At 47.2% G+C, this 14,912-nt stretch overlaps 1 protein-coding gene across 1 annotated transcript in view; it reads right to left on the reverse strand.

The window, feature by feature from the left end:
- Positions 1-720: 720 nt before the first annotated feature.
- LOC103305872 (lymphocyte antigen 6E-like) overlaps positions 721-14,912 on the reverse strand; it is a 31,434-nt gene continuing 17,242 nt past the window's right edge. The window contains exon 3 of the mRNA XM_065586339.1: positions 721-1,625. Coding sequence (XP_065442411.1) covers positions 1,420-1,625 — 206 coding nt within the window. The 3' untranslated portion in view covers positions 721-1,419. The remainder of the gene's footprint in view (positions 1,626-14,912) is intronic.

The following is a 14,912-nucleotide window of genomic DNA, read 5'->3' on the forward strand; positions in this document are numbered from 1 at the left end:
GGGGGCGGGGGTGGGCTCCGGCGGCGGGGGGCGTCGCGGGGCTCGGTGCTCTGGGGGGGTTCCGGCAGCACTCGGCGGGGGGGGGCGGCCCAGCGCTCAGTTCGGGTGGGGGGCCTGGGGAGCGGCGCTTTTTTTTGCTGCTTGGGGCAGCAAAAAAGCTAGAGCCGGCCCTGACTCTGGGATGACAACAAGGGGTTAAAGGAGCTTGCTCATTATGGCTGTTTTTAAATATAGCCTCAGGGTTTTCCGTCACCACTCACTGACGATGGAAGGCAGGAATCGGAGAGACGCTAATATCTAACGTAAAGACTGACCCCACAGTAGTTTTGCTCCCATAGTGTTTGCTCCAGTCCCATATGACACGTCTATGGTAGACCAGACTCACGCTTCATCCTGTCCAGCCTCAGACATACGGACTGAATCCAAAAGGGCTTTTAGGGAGTACAGTGATACAAGGCAGCATCTGGTCTGAGATCAGGTGAATAATCAACTCAAGTGTTCGTTCCTCAGGGCCCATACTGGAGGGGGGATGGGGGCAGGCATGGGAGGTAAAGGTCTGTGTTAGGATGAAAAGTGACAAGAGAGACGGCGCTGCTGAGAACCACAGAGCAGCTGTCCCAAGGAGCAGTTGTGCCGCACCCATGAGTTGATCTTTCGGCTCAGGGCACCTCACACACCCTGTTTTTCCAGCAAGCAAAGAGACACACAATACATCTGGGCTCAGGCAAGAACAGGAAGGTGTTTATTCAGCTGTGATGCTCACAGTGCGAGCACTGCATTCATTTTACATAAGAAAAGTGAGACAAGGAGCAGAATAAAGAAAACAATGTAAAAAACAGAATCCAACCGGGGGTGAATGTATCTGAGGTTTGGTTTTGGATCATGCCTTCCCAGCAGTCAGTCTGGCGCTGATCCCTAGCCTGACGTGGATGGGAAATGTCTCTGCAGTAACAAGAGGCAGGGGTGTTTATGTATTCCACTTTGAAGGTGGTTTGGGATAAACATTTTCTGGTAGCCCTGACCTTTTTTTAATCAGCCCCATCAACTGGGACTACAGGTATAAAAGCAGAAACCCTGCCAACATTATCCACCATTTCCTGATGGGTCAAGAGTGCAAGCGGGCATCTCCCCAGTGGGGCTGCACTCTTCAGTTGAGCTTCCCAGGCCTCCTGCACCCAAACCATGGGAGCAGCAATCCAGATCTGCTGAGAGGCACAGAGGGGCACCCAGTGACAGCAGCGGGATTTCCTTGTGAACGGGAAGAGGGCAGGTATTGTCTAATGGGATCTGAGAGAGAGTTTGGAAGAAAGGGCACCATTGGTAACCCCAGTAGAGCTTTGCACAGAGGGAGGTTTGGTGTCTCGTTGGAGAAGCTTGAGCAGGTTCTTCAGGGCATCATGGGTTTTTTTCCTGGCCCGATCACAGTCCAGCCTTGATATAGACAAAGCTGGCCAAGATCGCCATGGCCAGCACCGAGTAGCTGACTTTCACGCTGGTGGCCCCACTGGTGTTGCACAAGAAAGAACTGCAGCAGGAAACAGAGGCGGCTGCTATCCCTATGTTTATCCCACCGCTGGGGCAAACTGAAGCACATCCCTTGGAGATGCTCTGCCCGGAATGTCCACCTGAATCAGAAAAACAAACAAGAGAAAGAGACTCAAGATTAAAATGTTGCCCAGAGTTCGGACAGGAGCTCCTTAGCTCTGCAAAGGAGATAATTGTACTGATGTAGCTAAGCAATCCTGAGAGGAGGCTATTTCTCAGCAGTTAATAGCCTCACAGCCTTAGCTCTGCCAGTGAATGCCCAGCCTTTAGAAGTCACTACTGCTATTATATACCATGAAAACAGTCTCTTCCTAGCAGTTACAGACCCGTATGTAACCATCTGGGAACATCCTCTTCAGATTCCTGGCCAGGACGTGGGAACAGCCAGAGAACCCTGAGAATCCATTCCAGATTGTCACACTCTGCCCACTGCATGCTGGGACAGGGCTTTGGGAGTTCAGGGAGGGCTGTGGGGATGCAGCCCAGAGGTGACTGAGTCCTGTCTCCTGCTATTGAGCCTCAGAGCTTTAACGAGCTGGTAGTAGTCAGGTCACAGCACAGCTCATTAAGCAGCAGACACCAATATACCCAAAAAGGCTTCAACCCGGCCTCCTTTTGTGCATGCACAACCAGCCAGGCACTGGGATTGGAACGGGCAAATTCTCTCACTTGCACATGCCAATAGTGGAACCTTGCACCAGAACATCAGACGTTTGGTGCTTAAATCATTGCATGGCTGGAGAGCAGCTGCAGGACTGGGCTACAAAGAAACTCATTTCAGGACTTCAGACAACACTGGAGGGGTAGATATAGAGCCCCCCATTCATGTACAAGAAGCCTTCGGTGCATCCGAAGAAGTGAGGTTTTTACCCACGAAAGCTTATGCCCAAATAAATCTGTTAGTCTTTAAGGTGCCACCAGACTCCTTATTGTTTTTGTAGATACAGACTAACACGGCTACCCCCTGATACAAGAAGCCTGACATTGCCTGCACCGCCCTCCTATCAGTCATTCACTCCTGTGCAAACCTCACTAATGAGCAAAGGGGCTCCCACTACCTTGGTGTGTCCCAGCAAAAGTCTCCTGCCATTCGGTTTCAAGGAGTGATTCCCCAATTCCACATCAGCCATGTCTCATCCTTCCAGCAGAAGCAGGAAGGAAAACCGAGTGATCTGGAACGGGAGCAGCACGTCATCTGGGAAAGTGCTATGGAAAGATAATAGGCAGAACATGCCCAAACTTACCAATTCCTGCACCAACATACGTGGTCACACAGTAGTTTTCATCACTTTGACATATAGTTGATCCCAGACACTCCCAGTTGGAGGATGCATCCTTACAGGTAAAGCACACCAGTGAGTGAGCTGCAAAAGGAAAACACACCCCATGTTAGAGGCTTGCAGGAATATGTTATTTGTTCCTGGTTTACAATGTGCCTTTGTTGCCAAGAAGGCCAACGTCATATTGGGCTGCATTAATAGGAGCACTGCCAGCAGATCGAGGGAAGTGATTATACCACACTATTTGGCACTGTTGAGGCCACACCTGGAGTATTGCATCCAGTTTTGGTCCCTCCACTACAGAAGGGATGTGGACAAATTGGAAGAGTCCAGCGGAGGACAACGAAAATGATTAGGGGGCTGGGGCACATGACTTAGGAGGAGAGGCTGAGGGAACTGGGGTTATTTAGTCTGCAGAAGAGAAGAGTGAGGGAGGATTTTATAGCAGCTTTCAATTACCTGAAGGGGGGTTCCAAAGAGGATGGAGCTCGGCTGTTCTCAGTGGTGGCAGATGACAGAACAAGGAGCAATGGTCTCAAGTTGCAGTGAGGGAGGTCTATGTTGGATATTAGGAAACACTATTTCACTAGGAGGGTGGTGAAGCACTGGAATGGGTTACCTAGGGAGGTGGTGAAATCTCCATCCTTAGAGGTTTTTAAGGCCCGGCTTGACAAAGCCCTGGCTGGGATGATTTAGTTGGGGATTGGTCCTGCTTTGAGCAGCGGGTTGGACTAGATGACCTCCTGAGGTCTCTTCCAACCCTAATCTTCTAGGATTCTAATCTCCATCTCTGTCACCTGCTGCAAATGAATATCAAAATGGACCATATTCTGATGTTCTCAGCTGGTATTTCAGGCCAAACTCTCGTTAAAGCCAGACTTCACGATTGGATCCAAAACACAGAGGAGCAAATTTTCAAAGGCAGAAATGGCTGCTGGGCATCCAACTGCTATTTATGCCTCTGAAAAGTTCCCCCAACACCCTCTGTGACACCAATTTGTAAATAATTTCTCAGCATGTTCCATTCCACAGCCATAATGTTATAGATAGAGTAATAGGGTTATAAAAAAAAAAAAGAAAAAAAACCCCATAGACTTCTCAAGGAAACATCATGCCAAACCAACCTATTTTCCTTCTTTGATAACTAACCTAGTGGATAGGGGGAAAGCAGTAGGTGTGATATAGTTTGATTTTGACACAGTCCCATATGACATTCTCATAAGCAAAGTAAAGGCAGGTGTTCTAAATTAAATTACTATAAGGCGGTTGCACAACTGATTGCAAGACTGTTATCAATGGTTCAGTGTCAAACTGGGAAGGCAAATCCTGTGGGGTCCCACAGGAGCCAGTACTGGGTCCGATTTTGTCCAAGATCTTCATTAATAATTTGAGTGATGGAGTGGAGAGTATGCTTATCACATTTGCAGATGATGCCAAGCTGGGAGGAGTTGCAAGCACTTTGGAGGGCAGGATTAGAATTCAAAATGACCTTGACAAATTACACAATTGGTCTGAAATTCACAAAGTGAAATTCAAGGAAGTTAAGTGCAAAGTACTACAGTTCAGAAGGAAAAATCAAATGCACAGCTACAAAATAGGGAACAATAGGTGCTAGTACTGCTGAAAAAGAGCTGAGGGTTATAGTAGATCACAGATTGCATATGAGTCAACAATGTGATACAGTTTCAAAAAGCCTAATATCATTCTCGAGTGTAGTAACAGGAGTGGTGTATGTAAGACAGAGGAGGAAATTGTCCTGTTCTATTTGGCACTGGTGAGGCCTCAGCTGGAGTACTGTGTCCAGTTCTGGTCACCAAAAGAGGTGGACAAATTAGAGAGAGTCCAGAGGGGAGCAACAAAAAGTTTAGAAAACCTGAACTGTGAGGCTTCCAAGGGAAGTTGTGGAATCCCAGTCATTGGAGGTTTTTAAGAACAAGTTGGACAAACACCTGTCAGGGATGGTCTAGGTTTACTTGGTCCTGCTTCAGCATAGGGCGCTGGACTTGATGACCTCTTGAGCTCTCATCAACATGACATTTCTGTGATTCTATGACACTAGCTAAGGGAGCGAGCATGCCTCCCTCTACAGGTCTTCCAAACAATTTCAACAACCTCCTTCTTATAGCTACAAGCATTGTCCTTTAGTTTGAGTGATACAGGCCTACAGTTTGGAGTTCAAGACCCTATGTTCAGTCCCCTCTGATTACCATGTCTGTATTATGTAGTCACTGTTACATACAGAAGACGTGCCATCCCAGATCAGACCATATGTTCCAGTTGTGCAGCATCCTCCCTTCTGCATTGATCATTGCCTGATGCTTCATAGGAAGGCACAAAAATCCACAGTGCACCGGGGCTAATATGCATGGGGGAAACAACTCCTACCTGGCTCGAGCTGGTCCAATATTTTATAAGGACTAATTTGCAAAGAGACAGGTGCCAATGGATGGTGGGTGGCACTCGAGATATGAGCTCACGCTGGCTCTGACAAATGAAATGCGAATGACACGATGTGTTATTTATAGATGGGTATCACATGGAAGACCAGAGAATTCATTCTGACTTGCCAAAGAAGCTTGGTTATTATTATTATTACAGTGTCAGAAGCATGCTAGATGCTTCATAGAAACAAATAGAGAGGCACGGTGCATTTCCTAGAGCAATGGTGGGCAACATGCGGCCCACGGGCAGCACGCGGCCCGTCACGGTAATCTGCTAGTGGGCCACCAGACAGTTTGTTTACATTTGCACGGCTGCCCACAGCTCCCAGTGGCTGTGGTTCACCATTCCCAGCCAATGGGAGCTGCGGGAAGCAGGGATGTGCTGGCCACCGCTTCTTGCAGCTCCCATTGGCTGGGAACGGCGAACTGCAGCCACTGGGACCTGCAGGCAGCCATGCAAATGTAAACAAATTGTCTGGTGGCCCGCCAGTGGATTACCCTGACTGGCCGTGGGTTGCCCACCACTGTCCTAGAGAGTTTATAGTGCAAATTGGACAGGAAGTGATGCGTGAAGGTGACAAAGAGAAGGAGGGGATGGGTTAAGGAAAAACAAGATCTAAAGCATTAAGTTCATCCCAGGGCTTGATTTCGCCACTTTTATGCAACAATCCCTCCACCTCCATGGGTCACCAGCAGAGTTTGAACTCAGGCCTTTCAGCAACACAACACAGACCTTGACCACTGGTAGGGAAGGAATAACTCCAATTAGAAGCAGTAGTGGGCTGTTATCCTCTGCGGCCCAGACACTAGAAGAGGATGCAACTCATTTTACAAGCAGTTACTTCACTTACACTGGGACGTGCCTTACTCACACGACTCAAGTGGGGCCAGGTGGGGACTCAAGTGCTCTTTCAACTGCTAATCATTTTTTAAAGTTAGCAGCTAACCTAGCAAAGGTGGGGAGCAGAGAACCTCTTCTCCAGTTCTCCCAGCACAACCACCTAGCAGTGGGCAGGGCACACTCCGATCTTGGCTTTGGCTACAACACCCACTAACACCCCACAGTTCCAGTGAGAGCGGAGGCACGATTACGCCACTGGCCCCACAGCATACATGCCATAGACGGTGAACACCGGGCTCTCCCCCACCAGTCACCTTGATCTAGCCTGCTCTCTGTGACGCTGCACCCCATATTCTTCATAGAGATTTGATATGATTATGGCATAATTATGATATATTTTGTGCAAGATAAGTCATGTGAGATATCATTGGAAAGGTTATAATTTACTGAATATGATTATCCTATTTGTATGCATTTATCATTTTTGTATCTTAAGTTAGGAATATTGATTATGTATCTGTATTACAAATGTGTTTATGCCTGGGGAACGCCCACTAGAACAGCTGGGTGGGGAAGGGCCTTTGGAGAAAACAATAGTTCTTAGAAGAGGCTCATCTCCCACCTGGAGACCTTCCTGAAGACGCTGCAGACAACCTCCCACTCATGGCTGCTATGACACCACAGGGACATGTGACCAAGTCACCTGATGCTGGACTCCATCTTGGGATATGTTAAGGAAAATTAGCTTAAGCAACTGCTTCTTATGGTTTAAGGCTATTATCAGTTACAAGTAGATACAGCATGTACCAGGACCCAGGGCGGGGAAAGAAGGGAGACATCTGGAAACAGAGATAAGGAATGCCAAGAATTGCCTTCTGTGGTAAGTTGCAGACCTAAGGCCCTCCTGAGGAAAGTAATTCCTAGCACATTGCTACACTGGTCAGCACGGGGAGAGTGTCCAGCGGGAATAGGTGGTAAATAAAAAATATGTTTGTACATTGGCTAAAACTTACGTTGCACAAGGCTTGCATGCCTTTCGTTTTGTATATAGCTTGGCTGTAAACAATGTATGGGGTCCCTCCTCACTAGTAGGACGGTCCCACGCCCGGGCGCAATAAACTTTGGCTTGGCTGTGTAATACTCTGCAGTGGTAAGTTTGTGTTACGTGCCTCGGCCTAGAACGAACTGTATGTGTCTTAAAGGTATAATTCGTAACAGATATCAGTGTTTTTCCACAGACTGGCGTGGGAACCAAGCTTTCAGACAAAGGGTTCCCGCCATATGCAAAAGCTATTTAAGGCAGGGGAGTGACATCACTGAGGTTCTTCACTGACTCCACACCCAAAGAGACTCCTGGAAATACCCGAGGAACAAAGACTGAACTGGGGGAAGTGCTGGACCCAGGCTAAAGGGATTTTTAGCCTATGAATGGAACACCTGGGGATTCCAAGCTGTAAGAAAGTGCAGCTTGTCCCTTAAGAATCTTCAGCCTGCTTTTATCATCACTTAGGGTGAGGATCTGCTGTTCATATTTAGTATATTAAGCTTAGATTGCATTTTTGTTTATTTGCTAGGTAATCTGCTTTGATCCATTTGCTATACCTTATAATCACTTAAAATCTATCCTTTGTAGTTAATAAACTTGTTTTTGCTTTGTCTAAAAACAGGGTGAGGGAGTCATAACTTGGGACAGACAGTTGTTGTATACTCCTCTCCGCACTGAGGGAGGGGGTGAATTTCATGAGCTAATGCTGTACAGTTCCCTGTGCAGCGCAAGACGGAATAGTTTTCAGTTTACACTCCAGAGGGGGTTGCCTGCCTGAGTATCTGGCCAGTTCCTTACCTGGAGCCTTCCCATGCAGAGTTGATCGCAGCGTCTGCATGTAACTGCAGCTGGGTGTGTCCCCACCTGTGTGTGTGCTGGAGAATGTGCAGACTGGAGCCTAGGAGAGGGCTTGGCAGGCTGGTCACAGCAGTACAGTGTAAAGGGAGCCCAGGCTGGCAGGTCAGTGGTCAATGGTGTGATGGGCTGGATCACAGAAACCCCCTTAGGAGCTGCCACCCGATGTGCCAAGATTACTTCTATCCCTGTTTTCCCTGCCAGCTCAGGACTCCAGCACCCTGTCTTGCTGAGCCAGACACTCCCGTCTGCTCCAACACAGACCCAGGGTCTGAATGACTTGCCCCAAAGCTGCAGGATTATCTGAAAACAGCTCACAGTAGTGTGCTTGTCTTTACCACTCAGATGCCCAACTCCCAATGGGGTCTAAACCCAGATAAATCCGTTTTACCCTGTATAAAGCTTATGCAGGGTAAACTCATAAATTGTTCACCCTCTATAACACTGACAGAGCGATATGCACAGTTGTTTGCTCCCCTGGGTATTAATACATACTCTGGGTTAATTAATAAGTCAAAAGTGGGGGAAGGGATAGCTCAGTGGTTTGAGCATTGGCCTGTTAAACCCAGGGTTATGAATTCAATTCTTGTGGGGGCCACTTAGGGATCTAGGGCAAAATCAGTACTTGGTCCTGCTAGTGTAGGCAGGGGACTGGACTCAATGACCTTTCAGGGTCCCTTCCAGTTCTAGGAGATGGGATAATTAATTAAAAAGTGATTTTATTAAATACAGAAAGTAGGATTTAAGTGGTTCCAAGTATTAACAGACAAAACAAAGTAAGTCACCAAGCAAAATAAAATAAAATGTGCAAATCTATGTCTAATCAAACTAAATACAGATAAGATCCTCACCAGTTCCCGCATGCTCCCTTTTACAGACTAATCTCCTTTTAGCCTGGGTCCAGCAATCACTCACACCCCCTCTAGTTACTGTCCTTTGTTCCAGTTTCCTTCAAGTATCCTGGGGGGTTGAGAGGCTCCTTCTTTAGCCAGCTGAAGACAAAATGGAGGGGTCTCCCAAGGGTTTAAATAGACTTTCTCTTGTGGGTGGAGACCCCCTCCTCACCCTGTGTAGAATCCAGTCACAAAATGGAGATTCGGAATCACATGGGCAAGTCACATGCCCATGCATGACTCAGGACTTGCAGGTAGCAGCCATTACCCACATACTACTTTGAACATCCTCAGGTAGACTTCTTATGTGGATTGGAGTCTTCCAAGCTCTTTTGTCTGTTAAGTGCTTCCTGACTGAGCACTTAATTTGCATATTCCTTTCCCAAGAAGTGACCAAATGTTCTAACTAAGGCTACTTAAAAATCAAGCAATTATACAACCAATGTTCATAACTTTGAACACACAAATGGTGCCTGCATACAACTAGGATGAACATAACCAGTAGATCATAACCTTTACATAGATATGTTACACGGCATATGTAGCAAAACCCTATTCCAGTTATATCATACATACATTTATGAGCACCCCCGCATAAAGCCTTATGGGGTACACTGTCACAAATGGTACCCCAGTCCCAGGTGGCACCCCAGGGGGAACCTGTCACCCCCTCCAGCAGCACGACGGCTCCCGGACCCTCCATGAAGCCAGCACCTTCTATTCTGCTTCTTGTCTGTCTGATGAAAAGAAGGGCAAGATTTTGAAATGCTCCTCAGTAAAGTGAGCAAAGGCAGGAGAGCTGGGCTCTGATCAGCGGCTGAACACAGGCATGGGTGCATCTTGATGGTTCCATCATTTTTTTAATACAGACATTGTGATGATTGGCTTATTGGCCTGGCGCACTCGAACAGCTATGTGCACTTTGGGGGTCACTGTTCATTATTACTGAGCACCCAGAGTGTAAGCTCTTTGTGCTGTGTTTATACAGCACCTGGCGTAATGCAGTCCTGGTTCAGGACTAAGGCTACTAGGAGTCCAGGGTCAAAGCAGAAAAATCAACAGATGCTTTATTAAGACAGACTAATTGAACGGCATGAGTGGGAGGTCTGGAGAATGCAGCTATAACAAGCCGAGACCGGTTTTCAAACAGCTCCACCCCCATCACTTCCTCGCAAGAATATATAGTTACATGCATTGCATCATCAGGTCAAAATGTCACTGCCTGATCCCGAAGGAAGGGGCTGGTTTCCTAGCAAGTCTGCAGAGCAGTTTAAACTGCAGCTACCTGGCAGGATTACAGAGCCACAGGTCTGATTCAAATCCCATGGAAGCCAGAGAAAAGCCTCCCATTGACACAGCCTCAGACGGCACGGTCCTCCGAGGAGCCCATGAATCAGTGAATTAATTTGATGGTTCAATTCTGAGTCAGTACAAATGGCATCACAGAGATTCCACATTGATTGTCCCTCGGTGACTCTAAGGCAGATGGTCTTTGTTCAGTTTGCATTTTTAACCATCAGTGCCACAAATTTAACCTGGATCACTCCTGTTTACTCATCACCACTAACCTAGCTCTTAACAGGGGTTCTTATACAGCCCCCCCACACACACACACCATAGCATCTGAGCACCTCAGAATCTTTAACGTATTTACCCTCACAACACCCCTGTATTTACATATAGGGAAACTGAGACACAGCGAGGCTAAGTAACTTGCCCAAGGACATGCAGGGAGTTTGTAGCAGAACAGGAATTTAAACCTAGGTCTCCCAAGTCCTACTCTAGGGCCCGATCTACCGGATCATCCTTCCTCTCACTAATAACCATTTTATGATCACATTTAAACAATTCTGAGGATGTGTGAGCCAGGATAAAATCCAGCACCACTCCCTCTCCCAGCGCTACACTGGCAAACATGGTTAAAGAGGAGTGAAAATGAATTCTTTATCATAATTCCAAATACTCGTGTTGAGTAGGTAGGTGCAATTTACAACATTGTTGTATTCATGCCCATAGCAATTACTGATCTCAATATTTCTGATATATTTATAGGTGCATTTTTAAAACGTCCTTGATTTGAAACTGTCCAATTTCTCTGGGCTAATCTGCGTTCCTAACACAGCAACCCTAACCCAGCCTCCATCCAATCATGTGTTCAACCCACTTATTACACTGAGTCTTACTTTAGACTGTAAACTCTCCAGGGCAGGGACTGCTTTTTAATGTGTTTCTAAGCTGGCAAAATGGGCCCTGAATCATAACTGTGGCTTCTGCCTCCTCCTGTAACATGTACAATAAACAATGTCTGTACTAGAGTCACAGATTCATAAGATCATTGTCAACATCTCGGCTGATCTCCTATAAAACACAGGCCAGAGAACTGCCCCCAGAACAATTCCTAGAGCAGAGCCTTTAGAAAAACAGCCAATTTTGATTTAAAATTGGCCAGTGATGGAGAATCCACCATGACCCTTGGTAAATTGTTCCAATGGTTAATTACTCTCGCTGTTACAAATTTATATCTTATTTCCAGTCTGAATTTGTCCAGCTTCAACTTCCAGTCATTGGATATTGATATCGCTTTCTCTGCTAGATTGAAGAGCCTATTATTAAGTATTTGCAGGGGCGGCTCCAGGCACCAGCGCTCCAAGCGCGTGCCCGGGGCAGCAAGCCGCGGGTGGCGCCCTGCCGGTCCCTGCGAGGGCGGCAGTCAGGCTGCCTTCGGCGGCATGCCTGCGGGAGGTCCGCCGGTCCCGCGGATTCAGCAGCAATTTGGTGGCAGGTATGCCGAAGCCGCGGGACTGGCGGGCCTCCCGCTGACATGCCGCTGAATCCACAGAACCGGGGACCTCCCGCAGGCAAGCCGCCGAATCCGCAGGACTGGGGACCTCCCGCAGGCATGCCGCTGAAGGCTGCCTGCCTGCCGTGCTTGGGGCGGCAAAAGAGCTAGAGCCGCCCCTGAGTATTCGTTCTCTGTGCAGGCATTTACAGACTGTGATCAAACCACCCCTTAACCTTCTCTTTGTTACGCTAAATACATTGAGGTCCTTTTCTAATCCTAAACATTCTCATGGCTGTTCTTTGAACCCTCTGCAATTTACCAACATTCTTCTTATATTGTGGACACCAGAACTGGACACAGGATTCCAGCAGCGCTCGCACCAGTGCCAAATATAGAGGTAAAATAACCTCTGTACTCCTACTCAAAATTCCCGTTATACATCCAAGAATCACACTAGCCCTTTTGGCTACAGGGTCACACTGGGAGCTCATGTTCAGCAGATTATCCCCCATGGCCTCCCAGAGTTTTTTTCAGTCACTGCTTCCCAGGGTAGAGTCCCCCCCTCCTGTAAATATGGCCGACATTCTTTGTCCCTAGATGTAGACCTTTACATTTAGCCGTATGAAAACACATCTTGTTTGCTTGCACCCAGCTTACCAAGCGATCCAGATTGCTCTCTATCAGTGACCTGAGCTCTTCGTTATTTACCACTCCCCTAGTTTTTCTGTCACCTCTAAGTTTATCAGTGATGATGTTCTTTTCTTCCAGGTCATTGATAAAAATGTTCAATAGCGTAGGTCCAAGAACTGATTCCTGCAGGACCCCACTGGAGACACACCCACTCATTGACCATTCCCCATTCATAATTACATTCTGACACCTATCAGTTAGCCAGCTTTTAGGCCAGGTCTACACTACCACTTATGTCAGCAAAATTTACGCTGCTCACGGCTGTGAAAAAACACCGCTCCCCCCCGCCCGACAGACATACATTACACTGACCTAACTGCTAGTGTGAACAGCGCTATGTCGCTCACCCACCCACACAGCTACAACCACTCATTGTGGGTGGTTTAATTCTGTCAAGGGGAGAGCTCTATCCGGTCGGCAGACAGCAGCTACAGGAGAGATCTTACAGAGGTGCAGCAGCATCGGTAGAGCTGTGACGCTGTAAGCACTCTAGGGCAGACGTGGCCGTAGTCAATGTGTGCCAGGCTAATGTTCTATCATTCTAGTTTTACATCAAAATGTCACACGGCACCAAGTCAAATGCCAGTACTAATAAGTACATTATAGAGGAAAAACAGAAACAACGGGCTCATGAAAAATGTCTAAAAATAGAAAACATAATGAAGAGGGAGGAATTATTTAAGCGGCTGTGACTAAGCAATGCAAGAGGAAAAACCACTTGCCACCAATCAGATAATGGAAGAGTTTGCCAGGGGAAGAATCTTAGAACATGAACATAAGAACGGCCGTACTGGTCAGACCAAAGGTCCATCTAGCCCAGTACCAGTGGTCAATGCCAGGTGCCCCAGAGCGAGTGAATCTAACAGGCAATAATCAAGTGATCTCTCTCCTGCCATCCATCTCCACCCTCTGACAAACAGAGGCTAGGGACACCATTCCTTACCCATCCTGGCTAATAGCCATTAATGGACTTAACCACCATGAATTTATCCAGTTCTCTTTTAAACGCTGTTATGGTCCTAGCCTTCACAACCTCCTCAGGCAAGGAGTTCCACAGGTTGACTGTGTGCTACGTGAAGAACAACTTCCTTTTATTTGTTTTAAACCTGCTGCCTATTAATTTCATTTGGTGACCCCTAGTTCTTGTATTATGGGAATAAGTAAATAACTTTTCCTTATCTACTTTCTCCACATCACTCATGATTTTATATACCTCGATCATATCCCCCCTTAGTCTCCTCTTTTCCAAGCTGAAGAGTCCTAGCCTCTTTAATCTCTCCTCATATGGGACCCGTTCCAAACCCCTAATCATTTTAGTTGCCCTTTTCTGAACCTTTTCTAGTGCCAGTATTTTAAGCTTTCGGTGCTCAGCGACTAGAGAAGAACTCGTGAGTTACAACACAGCCCTAATGAAATGTCTCAGATAAGACCTGTGCAATCTGACCTTGCAAAGAGCAGAGCTCGGCCAAGGGTTTCAAACCCCGACCCAAAGCCCAGTGCAGTCAGTGGAAAGACTCCCGCTGACATCACTGGGCTTTGAATCAAGCCATTACCGCCCACACCAGCTGTCTGCGTTCTCCGCGCAGCCACTGCTCTCCTTCAAAAGCATTTGCCTGGCGAAGGGTGTCTACTGTCCAGGCACAGGGGCCAGCAGATTTCTCTCATGCTCTGGGCTTAATTTGATCTGGGAAAACAACACACTCTTTGTACCCACTTTGTTGACATCACGATGGGCTTAGCTACTGCGGTGTGGGATCCGGAGTGAGTATCTAGAGGGGGCGGCTAAGATCATTGTAGTTGCCCTCTTAAGAGCAGCGAGAAACCAACTAGTTGTTTCTCACTCTGGACCCCACAGAACCAGAAACCCAGGTGGCTGGAGCTGGTCAGTTTCCTTGGGCTCAGGCTGTAATTTATTCTGGCACCTGGTGCAGGTCTTGGGGTGACTTATTCATGTACGTTAATGTGAGTAAACAGTAAGAGAGGGGGTTAATATGTTTGTACAGACGATCAAAAAACAACAGCATCTGGGAGACTATAAATGGGGACATCTTCCAACAAGTGAACATTCATTGGTTAATAACCGAGCCGGTTCTTCCTAGGTTTTGTGACAAAAAAACAAAACAAATAAAAGCCCATTCCACAAACACCTTTTATCCCTGGAGGTCTCCCATCCAAGTATCAAACTGCCCCAGACCTCCTTCTTTTTAAAACCAGATGAATCAGGAAGAGTTGGAGGAGTAAAATTATCCTCCATTAAGAATCAACCAGTGGCTCTTCCCACCAGAACCTACGGCTGTGACCCCCCGTCCAATATTACTGGGATTCCACTGCAGCATTGTAAGAACGCAGGGCCTGAGTCTGATCTCACTTGTGCCGATGCTCCACTGCGCCAGCTTAACTGAATTCAGTGCAGTGACTCCTGATTTACTCCACTGTATCTGGGATCAATCAGACCCTTATGTTTTTAGCTGATTACACGAGAAGGACTTGCAAAATTATGGTTGCAAGAAAGCAATGCTGAGAAGCCCTGATCGCCCTGA

Source organism: Chrysemys picta, chromosome 2, assembly GCF_011386835.1.
Source record: "Chrysemys picta bellii isolate R12L10 chromosome 2, ASM1138683v2, whole genome shotgun sequence".
In the NCBI taxonomy this organism is placed as follows: Eukaryota; Metazoa; Chordata; order Testudines; family Emydidae; genus Chrysemys; species Chrysemys picta.